Source organism: Anomaloglossus baeobatrachus, chromosome 7 (genome assembly GCF_048569485.1).
Source record: "Anomaloglossus baeobatrachus isolate aAnoBae1 chromosome 7, aAnoBae1.hap1, whole genome shotgun sequence".
Taxonomy (NCBI): Eukaryota; Metazoa; Chordata; class Amphibia; order Anura; family Aromobatidae; genus Anomaloglossus; species Anomaloglossus baeobatrachus.
In genome coordinates this window covers 299,137,413-299,161,143 of record NC_134359.1, presented here as the reverse complement: position 1 = coordinate 299,161,143, position 23,731 = coordinate 299,137,413, and the positions used below count along the sequence as shown (strand labels likewise).

Below are 23,731 nucleotides of genomic sequence, written 5' to 3'. Positions count from 1 at the left end.
TCAGCCGGATCCATTTTTTTAACATTGGAGTCTATGGAGAATGGATTTATTATGAATTGCTATTTAGTCATTCGTTATTATTGCATTTGTAAAGCAGCTGTGGGTTTTTTCCCCTACAGGATTAATGTCAAATGGAAGATAAATAGGAATCCGTTAATGGATCTGTTCTCTACAAACCCCAATGTTAAAAAAAACGGATCTGGCAGAAATCATTTTGTCAATGGATCTCTGCAGGATCCGTTTTAATGGGTGATTACAGGACACGTGGATTCAGCCTAAATCTGAACGAATCTTCAAGCTTAAATATTTGCCGATTTGCTCATCCCTAATCTATAACAGTCTATGTAATGATGTTCCAGTGTATAAACACTTCAGAGATCACTCCAGGAACAAAGGTGGGAGTTTTAGGCTTTAATATTAAAAGTACAATAAAAAGGTACAAAAAAAAGAGAATATAAAGAAACATGTAACACAATAATGAAATGCAATGCAGAAAACAACAGAAAGGACCACGAGGCTGACGACCTGCAGAGGCTCCTCTGGGTCAACGAGGGAACTAGAACAATGGACAACCTTCTCCGACTTTCAAAACGTGATCTTCTTGCATCATCTTTATATATATACTAGCTGTACTACTCGGCTTCGCCTGCTGTTAACATAATAGAATGTATTAACAAAAATGTATTCTGCACACAAAAATCACAAAACAAATAGATAGAAATGTAATTATTAAATTGTTTATTTAAATTGGCCAAGCTTTAAGTCCCCCTTGTTCACATCTGGCAGCTGTCAATTTGCCCCCAACACTTTTTGTTTCACTTTTTCCCCATTATGTAGATAGGGGCAAAATTGATTGGTAAATTGGAATGCGTGGGGTTAAAATTTCGCCTCACAACATAGCACCCGGCGCTGCCCAGGAGAGTAACTGTCTCTCTGTTTCTCTCCCATTCTCTGTCTGTCTCCCCCTTTGTATATATCTCTTTGCCTCTCTCTATCTCTTTGTCTCTGTCTCTTTCTCCATCTGTCTCAATCTCTTTCCCTGTCTGTCTATCTATCTCTTTTCTTGTCTGTCTATCTCTGTCACTTTCCCTGTCTGTCTCTTTCCCTGTCTCTTTCCCTGTCTGTCTCTTTCCCTCTCTGTCTCTTTCCCTCTGTCTCTTTCCCTGTCTTTTACTCTTTCTGTCTCTTTCCCTCTCTGTCTGTTTCCCTGTGTCTGTCTCTGTCTCTTTGTCTGTCTCTTTACCTGTCTGTGTCTGTCTCTTAACCTGTCTCTCTCTTTCCCTCTCTTTCCCTGTCAGTCTGTCTCTTTGTGTCTGTCTCTTACCCTGTCTGTTTCTTACCCTGTCTGTGTCTGCCTCTTTCCCTGTCTGTGTCTGTCTCTTTCCCTGGCTGCATTGTGACATGCCAACATTCCATATAAGGGCGTGGCTGCGCATTCTTCTGAAGTTCTGGCTGCACTTGTTACGGTTGCTGTGGCACTGGAGACTATGTTCGGATTTCTTGCTACTGCACATGTGCAAGCGCTGGAGACTAAGTCCTATCTTGGAGCCATTGCACATGTGCGGGTGACATCATCGCTAACACGAGGTCACATGTCTCTGACACCTTCTGAGCTGATTGGCCGCTGGTCAAGTGCTTGTGACACGTGGTCACATGTCTCTGACACCTTCTATGCCGATTGGTCGCTGGTCATGTGCTTGTGACGCTTTGCTCGGTGATAGGCCAGCGTGACGTCATTGCTGTCGTTCTGGCAGCGGATTGGCTCTGGTGTCCTCCATCTTGGATGAGGCACAGAGTCTATATAAGACCCTGACGCACGCCGCCCGGCGCTCAGTCCTCTTGGTTCATGCATGAGAGTAGACGCTCTGTGCACGTCCCTCTAGGCATCTCTCTGTCTATGTGAGGTGAGCGCTACCGGCAGGGTAGTGTCCTTATACCTTACAGCTTCGGCTGCGGTCCGTATCCTTACTTCTTAGTGGAGCGGACATAGGCAGGTGCCTGAGGCACATGGTCCGGCTGGGCCTTGTGATTCTACTCGTAGGTGGACGTTGCCGCTAGGGTAACGTTCCTTATACTGCGTCTGGCAGTTGTTCGTATCCTCGCACACTAGGGGAGCGAACATAGGTAGGAGCTTTGTGCGGCTTATGCTGCTGTCCGTCTCTTTTGCACCACTAGTGGAGCAGACCTAGGCAGGTGCCATATCTAGTGGTTCGTGTCCTCGCACACTAGTGGAGCGAACGCAGGTAGGAGCTTTGTGCGGCTTACGCTGCTGTCCGTCACCTGGCACCGCTAGAGGAACGGACCTAGGTAGGTGCCATTTCACACTCACTGCTTTTGTCTCTGTGACCATTAACAGAGACCATACCACACACCCTCCAAGTAAGGGAGGAATTGGTTTATTTTCTAATTATATTCCTCTGAGTTTAAAAGAGGTATTGCACTCTGCACTTGTGCTATTACTATTTACAGTGGCACACTTATATACCCCTTATCCTCTGCCATAGTCTGCAGCAGAGTCTTTGCACGGTGGACCCTGACTGTCTGATATTGCTTTGGGTTTTATTATCAGACAGCCCCCCGTAACAGCACTATGGCTCCCAGCTCCATTCGCTTTAATTGAGGCAGGTTTTTTGGTGAATAACTGTAAAGCGCGGGGTTAAAATTTCCCCTCAAAACATAGCCTATGACGCTCTCGGGGTCCAGAAGTGTGAGTGTGCAAAATTTTGTGGCTGTAGCTGTGACGGTGCAGATGCCAATCCCGGATACATACACACATACATACATACACACATTCAGCTTTATATATTAGGTTATATATATATATATATATATATATATATATATATATACACACATACACCTGTTCTTGCAGCGCTGGGGTCCTGGGTTTTACTCCCACTAAGGACAACATCTGCAGGGAGTTTGTATGTTCTCCCCGTGTTTGCGTGGGTTTCCTCTGGGTTTTCCGGGTTCCTCCCACACTCCAAAAACATACTGATAGGGAATTTAGATTGTGAGGCCCAATGGGGACAATGTTGCCAATGTATGTAAGCGCTGTGGAATTAATAGCGCTATATAAATGAATAAATATATTATTATTCTTAGATTTCAATGTGTCGCACCCAGCTTACACCAAGAGCTGCATACCCCATAGTTTAACATTTTATACAATGAACCATATGGATGTCAGTGTTATACCAGTATATTACATTTTCCATAAGGAAAGGCGTAGAAGTAAAGTAGTATGTGGTCATCAGCAGCACTCGGCGCTGCAGAGCAGAACTCCTACAATCCTCTGTCCTGGTCACTGACCACTCACAACTCCTGATTTTAGAGTCGGTGAGAGACTTTATTTAACCGGAGACCTATTCAGTTTATATTGAGAGGCTTTAATGATAACTATCTATATAGAAACCGTTTACTCACTAGGCCTTCCTTATACACAGGTTTAATGTGACAGATGCCATACAGAAGCCTCCATACTGATAGGTTTAACTCGTACGTTGGGAACTTCTCTGGACTAAACATAGATGGAAATCACGGTACAGAAACGGCCTGAGGTCTCCTGAAAGATCACAAAACCCTGAGCAATAGTAAAACACTCATATTTTCTCTGGTCCCCTAGATGTGCCATTGACATTTACGGATAAGTTGAGAGTTCACAAGTCACATTCGAGCTCCATCAGTGATAGAACATGTACCCATTATAGCCTATGGGGCTAGTCACATGGCCATGTTTTTTGAAGGCCAAATGGCACTACGCTACCGTGAGCAAACCCTTAGGCTGGAAACACACCTATGCGTGTAAAATCTGTCCGACTAGGCTGAAAAAAACTCGGCTGATTTTAGTTCACCTTAGGTCAGAGTGCAACGCAAGTGCGATCCTTTTTTTTTAATTATTTAATGACTTGCATAGCGTGTGTAATACGTGTGTGATCCTTTTTTTCTCAGCAGCTGTCATCTGCCATTCAGCTCTGCTACATGGCCGCTCACAGCAGCCACAGACAGAGCGATGTAGCAGAGCTGAATGGCCGCTGACAGCAGACACAGACAGAGCCATGTAGCAGAGCTGAATGGCCGCTGACAGCAGACACAGACAGAGCCGCACGATCAGAATGAAGTCGGATGAACGTCACACAACTTCATTGTCATCCCGCGGCTCTGTCTGTGTGCCGTGGCCTGATTTTCGGTCACCGGTGAAGGTCTCACCGGTGACAGCAAATCCCCTGAGTGACCGCAGTGAGCCACACTATCAGCGGTGCAGTCACTGAGGCTACCCGCGGCCACAGCAGAAGTCCTCCCGCTGAGATCTGTGGCCGCGGGTAACCTGAGTGATGTCATCGCTGATAGCGCGACTCACTTCAGTCGTTGCGGGAAGCTCACAGAGAGCGGTCGTGGTCTGTGACCGCTCTCTGTCAGCTTCCGATGTAGCAGAGCTGACAGCGTCGAGGGACCTCTGTAGATTACGACGGACATGGAAGGGTATTTGTGGTCTTGAATAAAGTGGTGAAAGAGGTTGTTTTTTTTATTATTTATTTCAAATAAAGGATTTTTGGGTGTATGTCTTCATTTTTTTAATCTTACAGGTTAATCATGGAAGGTATCTCGGGGAGACGCCTGCCATGATTAATCTAGGACTTAGTGGCAGCTATTGGCTGCTGCCATTAATTCCTTATTACCTCGATTGCCACCGCACCAGGGCAATTCGGGATGGCCAGGTAAAGTCCCAGGACAGTCGCATCTAATGGAAGCGGCTATTCCGGGCAGCTGCTGGCTGATATTGTTAGGGTGGGGAGCTCCCCATAACGAGGGGCTCCCCATCCTGAGAATACCAGCCTGCAGCCGTGTGGCTTTACCCTGGTTGGTATTAAAATTGTGGGGCCCACACACCGTTTTTTTTAATTTTTTTTTTTAATTTTTTTTTTTAATGCATGATATAGACACGCCCACCGGCAGCTGTGATTGGTTGCAGTGAGACAGCTGTCACTCATCGTGGGGGCGTGTCTGACTGCAACCAATCATAGGCGCCGGTGGTCGGGGAAAGCAGGGAATACGAGATTGAATAATGAGCAGCCGGCTTTTTCAAAAGAGGAGAAGCCGCCGGAGCAGTGTGAACGCCGTGCAACGCTGCGCTGGTGATCGGTGAGTATGAGAGAGTGGGGGAGAGGGATAGACCGACATGGACAGAGAGAGATAGAGACTGACAAAGAGAGAGACCGACAGACAGAGAGGGAGAGAACGACTGACATTAATTGCATGTTTCTCAAAACACTGGAAATGAGTGATGTCTCACAATGTCGGTCAATCTCTATGATTGTGAGACCTCACTCATTTCCAGTGTTTTGAGAAATATGCGATTAATGTATTTAGAAAAACGAATGTCACTAGGATGGTGTGAGTGCCGGTCCGTGTGACATGCATTTTTTTTACGCTCCCATACAGTTGCATTGGAGAGACTCGCGCAAGAAACTCTACAAAATGCTGCATGCTGCGATTTTTTTCTCAGTCCGAAACTCGCAAGTGAGAAGCCGGCCTTAGAGACGTCCCATGCAGTTTGAAGTTAATGTAATACGCTGGGGTTTTTTGTGCACAAATATACACAGAGTCAAAAATGCACCAAATACTCATTGTGGAAACCCTTAAGAAAGTCAAGAAAATTATGTCATATTCTATCCATATACCACCACTTAAAGAGATGGACGTAACCCATTAATTATGAACAAAAAACTGGACAAATCACCCACTCACATTTAATGTCATCCTCAGCTTCTTATTGTGACAGAGGCTTCATCGACCACACCGAAGACGACATGTAGGGGTTCAGAGAAGGAGGCGGTGAAGGTGTGTAAGTGTCTGATGGGGTCACACAGCTCATAGAAGGACAGACGCCCGGCCTCATAGTCTAAGAAGACTCCAAGTGTCAGACACGTTGACGTCATACTGAGGGTCTCTACATCTGAGTTGTGCCATACTTCATATTCTTCATCATACAAAGCCAAACCCCAAGATTTATCATTATATCCAATACCAGACTCCTCTCCTTTCCTCTTTATACTGGGATAGCACAATCCGATGTCACATCTTCCTATCAGGCTACACTCCACCTCCCAGTAATGTCGTCCTGAGGAGAGGCTACATCTACTTAACACCTGGGGGTTAAACACAAACCTTCCTGATGATTTTCGTCTCTTTTGTTGTACTCCTAAATCTGTTGCTGTTTTCAGATCTTGTGATACCGTCACCCATCTATGAGCAGTGTCCACATCCAGCAATATGTCTGGGACATGGACCCCGAGCTCTGATGTTACATTGGTGACAATATCCCTCATAGATCGGAGTAAGGTCAGTGAGATCAGAACCTCATCCAGATCCTCCTCAGAACTGACCTCTCCACCATCTCCCCTTGTGTCCTCCTCACCTCCATGACTACACTCTGTAATGTCACTTTCTTGTAAGAGTCTTATTGGGTCGGTGACACCACACATCTCCTCCACGTGATGCATCTTTCTGGACATATTGTCCTCCTGTATTTCCAGCTTCTGGATCAGATGAGATATCTGGGACACAATCTTCTCCTCCTGCCTGGAGACCTTGCTTATCACTTTCTTTTCTGCCATTTTCAGCTTCTTCTTAATATCCATAAATATCTTACTGACGTTCTTCCTCTTGTCAGAGGCTGTTTCCTGGATCTTCCTTTTATGATCCTGAAGATTGTGGACTCTTGCCTGAATTTCTTCTTTTTGTGGGTTTAGTTCATCCAGATATTTCCTCAGGTTCTCCTTCTTCTCAGAAGCCTCATCTAGAAGCTCCACCTGGTGTCCTCGGTGTTCACCAACCAGACAGCAAGACGCACACAGACAAGCCGCGTCCTGCGGGCAGTAATACTCCAGAACCTTCTTGTGGAGGGAACATTTTTTGTGACCAAATGAGGCGGTGGGTTCTGTTAATATATGATCCACTATCTTGTTGTGGGCTGTCAGGTGTTCCTCACACATGGAGGTCTCACACTGCAGACATGTTTTTACAGCCGGGACAGGAGACTTTGTACAGAAAGTGCAGAAGATTCTGGTCTCCTCCATCTCAGGCTGAGTAGATGAGAAACGCTCCACTATGTTCCTCAGCTTCCGGTTCTTTTCCAGGGTCGGACGCTCCGGATATTCTGCTCTACAGTCAGGACAGGAATACACTCCAGCCGCCTCCTGTGCATCCAGCGCACTCACAATACACGAGCGGCAGAAGAAGTGTCCACATCTTAGGGATACGGGATCTGTGTAGAGGCTCAGGCAGATGGAGCAGTTCAGCTCAGCTCAGCAGATGCCATTGTAGAGTGAAAGAGCAGGAACCGAAAGTGAAAGTTTGTCAGAGGCGGAGACTTTCTGAGAAGACACTATTAACCCCTGCAACTCAGATTGGAAAGAAATTGCATAACAAAGGTCTGGGGTTGGATTGGAGTTGTAGTAGTTGTAGTGGCGCCACCTGCTTGTAGTATAGAGAATCCACCACCAGAACAAGAAATAAGAGAAAGCAAAGAAGCCACAAAACTTTTATTCATAACAAAATGTAATTGTACCACGCCTGCAGCAGTCGGACTGCTCAGATCCAGGGTTGCCGTGGCTCGAGGGTCTTCGGACCCGGGGGCTTGCGGCTACTAAAAAATGAAAGGGGGTTATTTACAGGGAATAAGTGTTTGTGACGTCACCCATGGTTTGCGGTAAGGTGAGTACCGCCGCTACCGGTCTTGGGAGTACCCAGGGGAGATGGAGTGGGGCAGCCAGATGACATTCGCTCCACAGGTAGGGGAGGCCCCGGGACTTTGGAGGGTGAAGGTTTAGCATACCTCCCAACCGTCCCGGATTCTGCGGGACTGCCCCAATTTTTCATGTCTGTCCCGTGGCTCACAGGTGATGTCTCTGCTTCTCCCCTCAGTGCAGTGAATAAATTAATTAAATTCTCATCGGCTCTGGATTATCAGGGCGGCCGAGACTCAAACCCATGAACCTCATTGTTCCATAGGTAGCAGCTCTACCACTGAGCCACTGCCTATATTGAAGAGCATAGGAAGTTTTGGTTATTTCTATATTGCAGTTGAGTAACCAGAAGTAGATTATTCAGCTACAAAGATGGATGGAGGGATGGATGGATGGAGGGATGGATGGATGGAGGGATGGATGGATGGAGGGATGGATGGATGGATGGAGGGAGGGAGGGATGAATAAATAGAGGGATGGATGAATAGAGGGATGGTTGAATAGAGGGGATGAATGGAGGGAGGGATGGATGGAGGGAGGGATGGAGGGATGGATGGATGGATATATAGATATATGATAGATACAGACATGATAGATAGATGTGGCGTTCTGGACTAGCCAGGTAGCCACAGACAGAACACCTACAACCCCACACACCCCAGGCAGTAACACTTAGTCAAACAAAAACCCTTGTTGCCTCCCTCCAGGGTCTGATGTCCACACCAGGTGGGGCGGAGCCAGGCGGTTGGCCCCACCCACCGAGGAGTTCACAGTCCTGGAGGCGGGAAAAGTGTCAGATAGAGTTTGGAGTGGAAGTGAGAGGAGTAACACTGAAGTGTCTGGGTCGCAGCCCAGGCACGGACAGCAAGGTTGGCAGACGGTGGTGGCCGTCTGCAGGAGTTGGTGGAACTCCGCAGAGCCGAAAGGACCGGGGTCGGGCGTCGGCCCGCCGGTACCGGACCGGGGAACGGAGTGAAGCTAAGCACACAGGCAGGGCCATCGGACCCCGACCAGGCTTGAAGCCGTCGTTAATAGTCAAATCCGAATGTGACAGGAATCCCAGGGGTTTCCTAACTACCCAAGTCCCGTTTGAAGGCAACCGTCCGCACCGTGAGGATATACAGCCACCGCCACAGGCTAGAGATCCAAGGGCCAGAGCCTGCGGGCAAATCGGGCTCCTCCGGCACCTATACGCCGGGGAGCGGACTACCGGTGGGAAGCCATCGGAGTCAAAACAGATCACAAAGGTGCAGGGAAAGACAGCCACCATCACCTGTCCGGGGAGAGACACTGCAGCCGGCTGCGGGACCCGTCCAATTCAGCTGTTTGGTTTACCGGAGACTTTTGTGTATCTATTGCTGAGTGAGTACACCAGTGCCATCCGGCACCACGCCGCGCTGTCCCAGCAACCCTGCACCTCGCCAACCCTGCCTCCCCGTCACCTCACCGGGCCCCGGGACCACCCACCCTTACCCACGGAGGGGGAACACAACATCCCAGCTGCTCCCTAACATCGCTCCCGGGATCCCCGTCACCAGCAGCGGTGGTGCCCATCTTCACCACAACCCGTGGGTGGTGTCACGAACTCAATCCCCAAACCAAACCGCCTTCCCCCTTTTCACTCACGGGTGAGGAGCGCCGCTCGGGTCCCCGGATCCGGCCCACCGCTCGAGCCACCGAGCAGCAGCAGCAGAAGCGCCGGACCCGAGCGTTAGCGAGCGCAGCGCCCCGCCGCCCACGACATAGACATATAGATAGATAAATTATAGATATATAATAGATAGATAGAGATACTGCATCTCTTTGTAGGTGAAGGAAAGAGTCAGATTCATTTGTTCCCATAAAACTACTATAAAGAAATGAGGGAAAAAAATACAAAAAGATTTATTTTTATGTTCACCACCTTGGATTCAAACATGTGTCCAGCTCCTCCTAGAATTTCTAGCTTTTCTAGCTGTTGAGCCACTAGGAATGACGATGTCAGAGGGAGGATTTTACGTATATGGACCTGCACAGCAGCCTCTCACACAGGACACAGAGCTTCATTGTACAGAGCAGCGTCTCTATGTCCTCTATTCTACAGGGAGAGGAAAAGAAATTTTTTTTCTTCTAATAAAATTACTAAAAATAATAAAAAAAAAAAATAATAATGTAATTTTATTACATTTTTTTAATAAAATAATAAACATCACAAATCAGCAAATAACATGGACATATTTAGTGTCCCTGTAATCGTAACAACCCAAACAACACAGCGATCAAATTATTTATGGGAGTCGGTAAATGGCGTAAAAAAAAGGCGCAAGTTATTATTTTTCTTTATTAAAACCCATAATAAATGTAATAAAAATGTATCACTGAGGCCATGTTCACACGTAGTGTAAATGCTGCGGTTTTTTTCAGCCACTGTCCGAACCACAAGCGCGATAACATTCTCCTCTGATTATTGCGTGTCTGCGGTATTTTTTATGCATTGTCCCCTGATACATGTTTGTTGCAAATGTGAATCCTGAAGATTATAAAGAAAAAAAAACAAAACACCAAATCCGCACAGTTCAGCGGCGTCTTTAGACGCAAAAGGGGCGGAGATTTCATGACGTCTCATCCACTTTGCTTGGAAATTTAGTCCGTGTTCACATGTAGTGTAAATGCTGCATTTTTTTCTGCTGTTTTTTTGCACATTTATTCTGCTGTGTTTAATTGTCCAAGTGAAGTGGATGTGATTCCATGAAAAGACGCCGCTGATCTCTGCAGTTTTGATGCTTTTTTTTTTCTCTGGAGGTTTCTATGTGGAGCTGAAAAAATAAAGTAGGAAAAAGCTTGTCTACAATAAAAACACTTAAAAACGCAGATTCACATCTGAACCAAAAACACATTAAATAATGGAGAAAAGGCAGAAAAAAAATGCAGCAAAAATGGAAAAACCAGAGAGGATTGTTATTGTGTAGTTTGGTGGCGACAGAAAGAAAAAGAAACAGGATTTATGCAGCGTGTGACCACGGCCTTATAGGCACAAATAAGCCACATGTCATATAGTGACACATAAATATAAGAAAATTCTGGCTGCTATGAATGTGAATGAACAGTCCGGGGCATCTGCTGAATGACCCTTACTGATGAATGGGTGTGGCTAGGGGTGTGGCTAGAGGCGTGGTCAAAAATTGGCATGCAGCACGCCGCAGACTTTGTCCCTCTTTCCTTTCTTCAAAAGTTGGGAGGTGTGGTGCAGGCAGGACGCAGGGAGAGCAGCGTACTCACTCAGGCTGTGTGGATGTTGATGCGACCGTTAAGTAGACTCTGACACAGGAGTAAACCATGTCTCTGGGTGCCGCTGCCACTCTGGGGAGCTCGTCCAGGAATCCGTCCCCGTTGGTATTGCTGGCGGTCTGGAGCCGATGGCTGACACTTGGGATCTTTGCAGGCTGCATAAGCTGGAAAGCCCTATCCCCCTCGTTGTGTTGGTGCCTTCAATCTCTGAGCTCTTGGGGACAGTTCATAAAGAGACTATCCTCCACAGGTGAATTATCAGGTTACGTGAAGCTACTCCCTGATCTAGGGTCCAGTACCCTGCCGTGCTCGGTACCGGTCTGGTTACTAGATTTTCCGGTGCCGACCATTCTCCAAAACTAAGTCTGGGCACCCTTCTCCAATACCCTGCAACCAGGTCTCTGATTCCTTCAGTCCCAGACCACTGTCTGCGACTTATCAAAAGTCCCACAGGGAGCTCCAACTCCCAGCTCCTCACTCTTTGGGAGCTACTATTGAACTGACTCTAAGCTCTGACTTCCTCTCTCCCACCAGTCTGCCTGACCCCTAGGCGGGTGGCCCTGTTCCAGCTAGACCACCCACTGGTGTGCCTGACAGGGTGTGGCGTGAGGTGTGGTTAGGATTTGAATGCTGATGGAAGCAATACCAACAGTTAGGATCCCAGAACCACGAATGTGGACTTACTGCGGGAACCTCTGGATTGTGCCCAGGGAGTAACTGCTGGTTGGTGGAGCGAGTCTGAAGCAAGAGTGATGGACAGGGGACATCTACATTCAATCCATAAAGAGGACCACTTTTTTCAAATTGGACAAATCGGTGTTTAGAGTCTCTTAGCTTTAAAACAAGATGCACCACTCGGTACACCGCCTCCATGTACTGCCCCACACGGGACACCGCCTCTATATAAGACACCACAGAGGACAGATCCTCTATATAGTACACTACACAGGACACATCCTCTATATACTACACCACACAGGGCACATCCTCTATATACTGTGTAGCGCCCCTGAAGCCATCAGGGAGCTACAAGGTACTGCATCCCCACCGGGAAGCAGGGCCTACCCCCTAGGGACCCGGAAAACCAGTGCCGGTAACACACAAACACTCCAGGTAATCCCTGTTTTCCCCCATAGAATGGTACATGGATAGGGTCAGACCAATCGATGGCCGCCTAGAGGTGGAGCCACTCCAGTCCACTAAACAACCAGGTTGGAGGGGCAGACAGTGGAGAGTCAGACAGTGAAGAAGACACACAGTAATGATGGAAGTAGAGGAGAGACTGTGAAAGTGAGCAGACGAACTGACCGGAGTGAACAGTGACCTGAGGGCCCAGGCGGTTAGTTGCCAGTGGAGTACTCCTGGAACTACGCACCAACGGGGTACAGAATACTAGGCCAGACAAAAGCTCCAGGCAGACTTGATAAAATCTGCACAGTGAGGGGACCACCAAAAACCTCACTGACCTTGACGTTCAGGACTCAATAGCAAAGGGAGAACCGGGCACAGGACCAGAGACTCCAACCCCACAGGGTTCACGCTACCATCATACGGACTGCTGAAGAAGAAGACCAGGAGGGGACCCCCAGCTGCTCTACGCCATGGGGACCCACCAACCAAAGAGACATGCAGGGGAAAGAAGCCACCAGGTCACTAAACCGGCACTGGGACTACGGGGACCTGCGGTTAAGACCAGCCAGCCTCGGGTGACTAGTTACCAGCTTACTGTGAGTAAAAAGAACCAGTTACACCAAACTCCTGTTGTGGCCTACCTTCTTTCAATACCCACCTGCAACACCCATCCTCTGGGGCCTGGCTCTGCTTGCGGAGGGTCTAACATCAGTCCCAATAGTGAAAACGGTGCAGCGGCGGCGCCATCTCTACAGCTGCAAACCACAAGTGGCGTCACGTATAAACTTCATTCAACAATCCCCTGTAAATATTCCCCTTTTCAAAAAAAACCCAGGGCACGGAACCGGGCAACGGCCACCAAAGTGACATTCCCCAGTTATACACCGCCCGGGACCGAGTACCCCATAACCCTGTGCGACACAACTGCACCACAGCGGGCAAATCGTCCATATACTAGTATACTATTATATACCGGTCCGTGCTGCTTATTACTCTCCTAGACTCCAATTTCCAGTACAGAACCCAACACTGTAGAATGTAATGTAACTGTGCAGCACGGACCCCCGGACTGGCTTGGAAGCTAAGGCTGTGCTCACGGTCAGTGTTAGCAGCATATTTTTGCTGCGTCCTACAATACAAGCACAGTGAATGGGAGTTATAGAAATCTCCTGCCCACTGTACTTCTTTTTAACACTGCGTAACCTGACCTGCAGAGCGGTTTCCTCTCCGCACCATGTAAATTTGTCATGCAGAGACGCTTGAGTCTCCTACATGGGAGAATGCATCACTTACTGCGAGCGTGAACCGAACGTCATCTGCTGCGAGTGTCATCTACTGTGAGCGTGAGCCGAGCGTCATCTGCTGAGAGCGCCATCTCCTGGAAGTGTCATCTGCTGAGAGCATGAGCCGAGCGTCATCTGCTACAAGCATCACCTGCTGCGAGCGCGAACCGAGCGTCATCTGCTGCAAGTGTCATCTGCTGTGAGTGTGAGCCGAGCGTCATCTGCTGCGAGCATCACCTGCTGCGAGCACGAGTCGAGCGTCACCTGCTGCGAGCGTGAGCTAAGCGTAACCTGCTCACGCAAAACACAATTCTGACATTGTTTTGTGAGGAATTCTTCATACGACGTACACTATCTGGTAAAAAAAGATCTTGCAGTATAACTCTCATTACAAGTACAGGTATGAAGATACCCAACATGTCCAAATTTGTAATATTTTAGCAGTGAGAGGAAAAAAAAATAAAAATGTGTGTGTGGGGGGGGGGGGTTGGGGCCATTTTCTCTGAGACCCGTAACGCTTTCATTTTTCAGCTGATGGAGCTGTGTGGGGGCTTTTTTTGTAGGACAAGACGACATTTGTATTGATATCACTTTGGGGGGACCTGAACCTGTGATCATCTGATCCGTATACTGTTATACACCCGCACGGCTGTATATAGTAAAATTCATTGCAGTCTTTGGTGCCCGACCACAGGGAGGTGTCCAGGGAGCTCCATAATGCAGACACAGGGGTCTTCAACAGACCCCTCCCAATGTCATCGTAACCTATCAGAGACTCACAATCACATCAGCTGATGGGCGCATAGAATGACGCTCCCCTATGCCACTGTCGCGGGCGGAGGAGGGGACGCTCCGCTCACCCACTGCTCGGGTCCGGCTGCTGCTCGGTGGTGGCTCGAGCGGTGGGCCGGATCCCGGGGACTCGAGCGGCGTTCCTCGCCTGTGAGTGAATGGGGGTGGTTTGGTTTAGGGATATTGTCCGTGACGCCACCCACGGTTGTGGTGAGGTTGTGACACCACCGCTGCTCTGGACGGGGATCCCGGGAGCAGCTTGGATGTTGTTTCTCCCCTCCGTGGGTAGGGGGGTTGGTTGTCCCAGGGCCCGGTGAGGGGTAGGGATGAATGGTAGGCGGGTTACGGGGCCTGGCGAGGTGCAGGGTTGCGGGGGCAGCGCTGTGCCGCACGGCACGGTGGTACTCACTCAGCCAGTAATTCACACGAAGTCTCTGGTCAAACAAACGGCTGCGGTTGTTCTCCTCCCGGTAGGTTGATGGTGAGTGCCTTTCCCTGCACCTGTGTTGTGTTTACGGTTCCAATGGCTTCCCACCGGAAACCCGCTCCCCAGCTTGGATGGATGCTGAGGGAGCCCCTTTTGCCCGCAGGCTCTGGCCCTGGGAACTGTAGCCTTGGCGGTGACTGTGTTTCCCTTTACGGTGTGAGCTGTTGCCTTCAATTGGGTCTTGACTGCTGGGAAACCCCGGAAGTTCCCTTTGCTAACGGATTTGACCAGTTTTACAGCGACTCCTAGCCTGGTCGGGGTCCGTAAACCCTGCCGGATGGTGCTGGCTTCTCTTTGTTCCCCGATCCGGTACCATCGGGCCACCGCCCGTCCCCGGTCCTTACGGTTCACTCCAATCAGCCTCTCCTGCAGACGGTCACCACCGTCTGCCAACCTTGCTGTTCCGTCCAGGCCACACACCTGGACGCCTTCAGTCTCCTCTCCTACCACTTCACTTCACTCATCCTCAACTCCTCTCCAAATCCGAACTGCCTTCCTTTTCCCGCCTCCAGGACTGTGAACTCCTTGGTGGGCGGGACCAACCACCTGGCCCACCCCCTGGAGGGAGGCAACAAGGATTTTGTGTTTGACTTCGGTGTGCCTAGCCGGGGTGTGGGGTGTGTTGGTGTAGTACCTGTGACGACCTGGCTTGTCCAGGGCGCCACACCACCACGTTGTTAATGCCGCTATCAGAATTTAAGAACCGCAGGTGTGACGCCCTGGGCAAGGCAAGGGTCACAGGTCATGACACCACCACACCCTACACCCCGGATAGGTACACCGAAGCTACCCAAAAATCCTTGTTACCTTCCTCCAGGGGCTGATGTTCACACCAGGCGGTTGGCTCCGCCCACCGAGGAGTTCACAGTCCTGGAGGCGGGAAAACCAGGCAGTGGAGATAGAGTTTGGTGAGGGTTGGAGAAGGAAGTGGTAGAGGAGCAAGTGAGAGAAGTAGAAGTGACAGAGAAAGTGACAGTTGAGAAAGCCTGAAGTGGTCCGGGTGTGTGCCCCGGACTGAGACAGCAAGGTCAGCAGACGGCGGTGACCGTCTGCAGGAGAGGCTGATCGGAGGTTGCCGAAAGGACCGTGGACGGGTGGTGGCCTGGCGGTACCGGAATGGTATACGAAGAGAAGCCAGCACCATTGGCAGGGGCCTTTCGGATCCCGGCAAGGCTAAGAGTCGCCGTGAATTTGCCAAATCCGTCAGTGAAGGGGACCTCCTGGGTCTCCCAACAACTAAGTCCCGATTGAAGGCAACAGTCCGACCGTAGGAGAGAGACACCGCCAAGGCACCAGTTTCTCAGGGCCAGCGCCTGCGGGCAAAGAGGGGCTCCTCCGGCCCATATCCAAGCCGGGGGAGCGGGTTACCGGTGGGAACCCATCGCTACCAACATTTCATTAGGTGCAGGGACAGAGACCGTCACCGTCAACTACCGGGGAAAAGCAACAGCAGCCGTCCGTGGGAACAGTCTTTCCAGCCGTGTGTTTTACCGAGAACTGTGTCCCCGTCTCAGGCTGAGTGAGTACCACAGTACCGTGAGGCACAGCGCTGCCCCCGCGTCCCTGCACCCCACCAAGCCCTGCACCGGCCCCACCATACCTCATCACTGGGCCCCGGGACAACCACCCCCTACCCACGGAGGGGAGAACCAACAACTTTGCTGCTCCCTGTCACCGCTCCCGGGATCCCCATACAGAGCAGCGGTGGTGTCCACACAATCACCACAACCGTGGGTGGCGTCACGGACAATAAACAATCCCAAAAACAAATCCCCTTTCACTCACGGGCGAGGAGCGCCGCTCGAGTCCCCGGGATCCGGCCCATCGCTCGAGCCACCGAGCAGCAGCAGGCCGCAGCAGCAGCCGGACCCGAGCAGTGGGAGAGCGCTGCGTCCCCTCCTCCGCCCGCGACACAGGCAGCACCTTACTCCAACCGCAGTCTTTAGAGGCAGGTCCGGGCTGTAAGACACAGCCATTACCTGCTGAGTATAGGGTGAAATCCCCCTGAGACCCCCGCTCCATACACCTGCTACTAACTTATGCCTAACATGTACAGATGTCGGTAGGGGGCCGCCTCCGCCTTTGTGAGGACCCCAGAGGAAATTAGAGGTGACGCAGTGGGGAAGGGGAAGGGGCCCACAGTAAATTAGGGAGACATTTACTGTGAGGCCCTGGATTGTGAAGCCCCCCCATGTATGTAATGTTTGTTTAGCTGTGCACCCTTTTTCATTATACAGCAAAGCTTAACCAAAAGGAAAGGGAGACAGCACAGGGTACAGGTGAGGGCTGGTCAGCCCCACAGGCAGCCCTGTGCCCCACCGGCGGCCGTAGGTGAAGGTGGAAGAGAAAGAAAGAAAGAAAAAAAAAAAAACCACACCCACACAGGGCAGCACCAGCAAGCATTGTAAGGAGGCAAGAGCTGCGGTGCTGGGCAGGAGTGGGTGCACCAGGGGATCCCCGGGTTTTACGTTTGACCAGACCTGCCCGGGGTGCCAGCTCCAGGGTAGTCTTATTGGTGATAAAGACACCACATTTGGATGTGTTAACCCCCCCCCCCCCCCCAATGCTTTGTTTGTGACTGATTGTATGTGGACAAAAGCCCAACTGCCCAATCCTTAACTTCTATTATATTCGTTACTCTTGTTGAGCCCAGAGCTTCCACCCTGCTCAACTTAAGTAAAGAGCACTCCTACACTTAGGTGCTGGAAAGAGGCCTAAACCAGAACTATAAGTAATGAGCAAGCACTGTCAGGTCTATGGAGCATCCAGCACTAACTAGTAATAGTGAGTGGGCACTATAGTGCTTGAGTGTTCTTTTCTAGAATCGAGCAGGTTGGAATCTGATGGGCTCGAGTATAATGGAAGTCAGTTATTGGACAGACCGCCTCTGCCCACATACAGCATTTCCAGGGGATGGACACCACTGCACCCGAAAACATTATTACCCTCAGTGTGAGGTAAATCCGGAGATAGGACGATAAATCATGATATTCAAGTCATGTCAGGAAGCCCCCTCCTGGTGTCACCCCCCTTTCCTTCACACAACTGGTTTAGCAACAAACTCCATGGCCATGTCCTGTGATATGGAAATGAGGTGGCTTAAGGACAATGGACACAGGATGACTCCCTGCCGTGACTCTGTAGTGGGGGCTGCTAGCTAGTTAGCAAGGCTATGGAAATAGCCAGACAGAACGACTCCAGTAAAAAATGGTTCATATCTCGCAAGCCATATTTCCGATAAATATGGCAACCATAAAAATGGTGTCTCCGCATGTGGACGATGCCGGCACCCCCTTTTTATGGGAGCAGGACATTGGGAAATGCCCCAGGCGTGATATCAGCCAATGGGGAACTGGCAGACAGGTCATGAGTCCCCTCGTTCTGTAGCTAAATTCATAACTGTCACAATGAGAGCATTGGCGTCCGCCTACGACGCTCCCAGGCAAAGTTATGGGCAATATCCCCTTTGCTGGATAATTCTGATCCATGCAGGGGGAGTGGCAGTGCTTCCCTGTGAGGTCACTAAGGTAGGAGGGGACCTGGATGTGCCCAGGTTGATAACCCTACTTCGGCCATTTTCCAGTGTTCTTTCGCTCGGGGGCCTGGTTGGGAAAGACCTGTGGAGGGAGTTCCTAGAAACCTGGTCTACAGCGCCCCCCTGTGGCCAGACACGCAAGGTAACTGATAGAATTGTATGCCTGTTTGTAACCCATGCTTTTATCTGTAACTGTACTCTGACATAACTGTATATTCTGTAGATTCCCTATTGTATATATTGTAGTTTCTAGTGTGCTTTAGGCGATTAAATTATATAATTAATCTTGGGCTGTTCTGTTATCTCGATCTTGAATCCCACGTCTGTGTGTTCGGCTAATAGTTACCGTGAAGCGGTTGGTGGCAGCGAGTTGTGCCAAGGATTATTGTGGGGAGGCCAGTGAGATTCGGGAAGATATTATATATTCCGCCCGCGGAGGTCGGGGGAATATATACCTTACTCTCACCGGGGACCCTTCAATAATCGGCATAAGTAGTATAGCGGCCTCCTTGCTTATCGTCGGGCAATTCCATAATTGGCCTGACTATAAGAGGGGCGCTAGAGAGCGCGTCACGTGCTCTGTCTGTCGGTCGGGAGGTATAAAGGAGGGGTGACCCCCCCACTTGGTACCCCCCGATCGTGACGTACTGGTAGCCAGCGCGGGGGATTTCTGAGTGTACCCCCCGGTGGTTTCTGACACTCAGTGAGAGCCAAAGACTCAGTGCGGTGCCGATTCCCATCATTGCATGATGGAGCTGATGGTCAAATCCCTCATGAATGACACAGCCGAGCACCCTTGAGACTCAGCTGAATGTTAAGGCCGCTTTACACGCTACGATTTATCTGACGATAGGTCGTCGGGGGGTGGGGTGTCACAGTTTTCGTGACGCGCTTCCGTCATCGTTAGCGACGTCGTTGCGTGTGACACCTACGTGCGACTCCGAAAGATCGCAAATAAGGTGAAAATTGTTGACATGTCGCTCAGTTTCAAAATATTGTTCGTCGTTTGGAACGCAGCAGACATATTGCTACGTTTCACGCCCTGCCAACAACGAACAACATCCACACGACCGCCTTGGTCAAACAATATATCGCTGAACGATGTAGCGTCATTTGTGAGATGTGTACGTGTGACCGCTACTAAACAACCTATGAGCGATCTCGGCAAATCGACAACGATCTGGGCGTGTCACATCGCTAACGATATTGTGGGTAAAGCAGCCTTAATGCATACATGAGAGAGTATTGAGCAGTGACACGCTCACTCATTACTTACTAGTAGTAATGAGCAAGCACAACCATACTCCTCACAAGGAGCAGTTAGATGCTCTGATGGGTGCGACTCGAATAAAAAAAAAAAAAAAAAAGGGAAGTCAATGGGGAACTCAAGCATTTTTTCCGGAACGGTTACCAGAAAATTGCTTGAGTCCCTCATTGACTTCCACTTTACTCAGGTGTAAGAGTCATGCCCATCCGAGCATCCAACTGCTTGTTATGAATACAAAGCATGGTAGTGCGCACTCATCACTAGTTACCAGTACTGAGCACCCGAGCATGGTAGTGCCCGCTCATCACTAGTTACGAGTACTGAACACCCGAGCATGGTAGTGCCCGCTCATCACTAGTTACCAGTACTGAGCACCCGAGCATGGTAGTGCCCGCTCATCACTAGTTACGAGTACTGAACACCCGAGCATGGTAGTGCCCGCTCATCACTAGTTACCAGTACTGAGCATGGTAGTGCCCGCTCATCACTAGTTACCAGTACTGAGCACCCGAGCATGGTAGTGCCCGCTCATCACTAGTTACGAGTACTGAACACCCGAGCATGGTAGTGCCCGCTCATCACTAGTTACCAGTACTGAGCATGGTAGTGCCCGCTCATCACTAGTACAAAGCATGGTTAGCACTAGTAGCAAGTTCAAAGATAAACGGTCAATATAGAAACAGCTTTGACAACGGGACGTCCATACACACAGGTTTATTGGGACTGATGCCATAGACAACATTACAGATACATTTAGCATGGACATTGGGAGCCTTTCTGGACAACACGCTAACCTAGAAGAAAAATCAGTAAAATAAGGAAACAGACATTCTCTGGTCCTCTAGAAATGTTATGGACATTATGGGCCTCATTTAGATATCCACAAGTCACCTGTCCATGTCTTTTGCAGACTGAATGGTCTGAAAATAATTAAAGGAGGAACAAAAAACAAAGATGGCATCAGTGCGCGGTACATGATTACACTGTAAAGGATCGGAGATGATCACAGATGGTAACCACGACACTGATGAACAGTCCATGTTTTTACATACGATAAATATCACATACAAATGATTGAGGCCTAAAGCGCTTTTCCATCTTATAAAGCTTGTACATGTAGCTACAATATACTATCAATTTGTGATGGGTGAAGATCTCCTGATTCCGAGAATTCGAGTCACCGGGGTAAATCCATGAGGGCAGCCACAATCTTTTAGGCCTTGTTCACACAATGAGGATTTGAGACTCCGGTTGCAGATTTACTGCTCCTATTTGGTAAATTAGGTTATTTGTGTCTTTTCAGGGCATTTGTATTAGGTCACATCTTAAATAAAACTGCGGCTATGAAAACTTCCTGTTAATTATATGTATGGATTATATGCATTTTTTCTGATGCAGAACAGTGTGGGGGGTTTTTTTGTTTTTTTTTATCTGCAGACTCTTTGTCTTGTTGAAGTCTATGGGCAAAAGCCACAAAGAAACGTATATTTACCAGAAGATACGTTTTTAGGTTGTGGATTTCAAATTTGCGGCGCCCGTCAGTTCCCGTATTTTAAAGGCAGTGGCGGTGAAATCGAGAAATCCCATGCAGTTTGAAGTTAATCTAATCTAATACACCGGGTTTTTTTAGTGCACGAAAATACACATCGTGGAAAGCCTTAAGAAAGTCCCGTTATGGCATATCCTATCCATTTACCACCACTTAGTGAGATGGACGGAACCCATTAATTATGAACGGTCAACAACTGGACAAGTCACCCATTAACATTAAATCTCGGCCTCAGCTTCTTATTGTTACAGAAGCTCCATCAGTCACATAGAAGAGAACATGTAGGGGTTCAGTGAATGAGGCGGTGAAGCTGTGCAAGTGTTTTATGGGGTCACACAGCTCATAGAAGGACAGACGCCCGGCCTCATAGTCTAAGAAGAGACCAAGTGTTGGACATCTTTGGATTACATTGAGGGTTAGTATATGCGAGTTGAGACATACTCCATATTCTCCATCATACAAAACCAAACACCAAGATTTATCATTCAGTCCAATCTTCGACTTATTTCCTTCTCTTTTTATACTGGGATATGATAGTCCAATGCCACATAATCCTATCTGGTTCCACTTCACCTCCCAGTAATGTCGTCCTGAGGAGAGGCCACATCTGCTTAACACCTGGGAGTAATCCACAAATCTTCCTGACGATTCTGGCCTCTCCTGTTCTTCAGATCTTGTTGCCGTTTTCAGATCTTCTGATATCTTCACCCATCTATGAGCAGTGTCCACATCCAGCAATATGTCTGTGACAGGGACCCCGAGATCTGATGTTATACTGGTGATAATATCCCTGATCGGTCGGATTAAGGTCAGTGAGATCAGAACCTCATCTAGATCCTCCTCAGAACCGACCTCTCCACCATCTCCCCCTGTGTCGCCAACACCTCCAAGACTACCCTCTGTAATGTAACTTTCTTGTAAGAGCCTAAATGGGTCAGTGACACGACGCATCTTCCTGGACAGCTTTTTCTCCTGTATTTCCAGCTTCTGGATCAGGTTATATAGCTGCATCACAATCTTCTCCTCCTGCCTGAAGACCTCAGTTAGCGCTTTTTTTTCTGCTACTTCCAGTTGTTTCATAATGTCCATAAATCTCCTATTAATGCTCTTCCTTTTACCTGAGCCTTTTGCATGGATCTTTCTCGTACGATCCTGTAGAGTCCGGATTCTTGTTTGAATTGCTTTTTGTGGGCTTAGTTCATCCACATATTCCTTCTTATAAGCCTCATCTAGAAGTTCCTTCTGGTGTCCTTGGTGGTCGCCAACCCTACAGCAAGACACACACAGACAAGAAACATCCTGCCGGTAGTAATAACCCAGAACCTTCTTATGGAGAGGACATTTTATGCAAGCAAAAGATCTAGGGGGTTTTACTATGTCATCTAATGTGTTGTCATGTGCTGTCAGGGGGTCGTCACATACGGACGTCTCACAATACCGACAGAATTTCACAGCTGGAACAGGAGACTCTGAGCAGAAGATTCCGGTCTCCTCTGTTTCAGGCTCAGGAGATGAGAAACGCTCCACTATGTTCCTCAGCTTCAGGTTCTTCTCCAGGGTCGGACGCTCCGGATATTGTGCTCTGCAGTCAGGACAGGAATACACTCCAGCCGCCTCCTGGGCATCCAGCGCACTCACAATACACGAGCGGCAGAAGATGTGTCCACATCTCAGGGATACGGGATCTGTATAGAGGCTCAGGCAGATGGAGCAGTCCAGCTTGTCTCCGGGGTATTCCATTCTGGAAGAGGAAGAAAGACTGATTAATACCCAACATACTCCAAATATAAATTTACAAGGATAGGATTTGACTATCCTTGTCAGTGCTATTTTGTCCTGAAGAAGGGCTGTGACCCCAGAAACGCGTTTACTTATATTAGCTCCTCTAATAAAGACTTAGATGATTTATTTTTTGTCTTCGAAGTGGAAGAAAGCGTGGCGATGACAACCGGTCTCCTTTGATTTTTATCTGCCTGAATCTCCGATGCTGCAGCTATCTCCACCATTACATTCTTCTCTAGGTGTTGTGACCTTTCACAACCCCTATAAGCGAGTACATTCTTCACCTCTTCTCCTGCCTACCTGGTAAGACCCTATTGCGCCTTTTCCTCCACAGGCTCTTACTGTATGTCACTTATGAGCTCTCTATTCTCCAAACATATAATTGCTTGGTACTGGAAAACTCAATATTCCTTCACCCAAACTTCCCAACTCCGGCCTACACTTTGCCTCCTTCCCCCTCTTCTCTTCGCTGTTTTAGGGTCCCAACTATCGAAGCAGCTCCTTTGTTCTTTACCCTAATCCTGGGGCACCATCGCTCTCCTTCTCCTGAAGAGCCAGTCTGCCACTTTCCACCCTAGTTACTTCTTGCCATCACTGCTCACCATCTCCAAGTCCACCGTGAGTCTCTGCTGCTGCTTCCAGTGTCTGGTATTTGCTTCAACTCTGATGACTGGTCAGTGGCGCTGCAGCTAATCAGTGACCTCAGTAGGACGTTCAATCCACGTGGGCAAAGCCTTTGAGGTCACAGATTGCCGGCCATGTTGCCGATGTGACATCAGTGCCACAGCCGATACCAGGAGCAGAGGCAGCAGCTCACTGGTAGACTCAGATAGTAGATTTAACAATAAAAATCACGATTCAATCCCTTTCAAACTCACTTTTAATGTATC

General features: G+C 48.9%; 2 protein-coding genes across 2 annotated transcripts; both read right to left on the bottom strand.

Annotated features, from left to right (window-relative positions):
* Positions 1-403: 403 nt before the first annotated feature.
* LOC142246522 (tripartite motif-containing protein 16-like) lies at positions 404-7,284 on the bottom strand. The gene is made up of 2 exons (XM_075319583.1): positions 5,749-7,284; positions 404-649 (listed from the first exon to the last, which is right to left on the bottom strand). The coding sequence occupies exon 1, from the start codon at positions 7,077-7,079 to the stop codon at positions 5,763-5,765; it is 1,317 nt and encodes a 438-aa protein (XP_075175698.1). The 5' UTR covers positions 7,080-7,284; the 3' UTR covers positions 404-649; positions 5,749-5,762.
* A 14,006-nt stretch (positions 7,285-21,290) lies between these two features.
* Positions 21,291-22,799, bottom strand: LOC142246781 (E3 ubiquitin-protein ligase TRIM62-like). Its single transcript, XM_075319832.1, has one exon. It carries the CDS (start codon positions 22,797-22,799, stop codon positions 21,291-21,293), a length of 1,509 nt encoding a protein of 502 aa, XP_075175947.1.
* Positions 22,800-23,731: the final 932 nt, after the last annotated feature.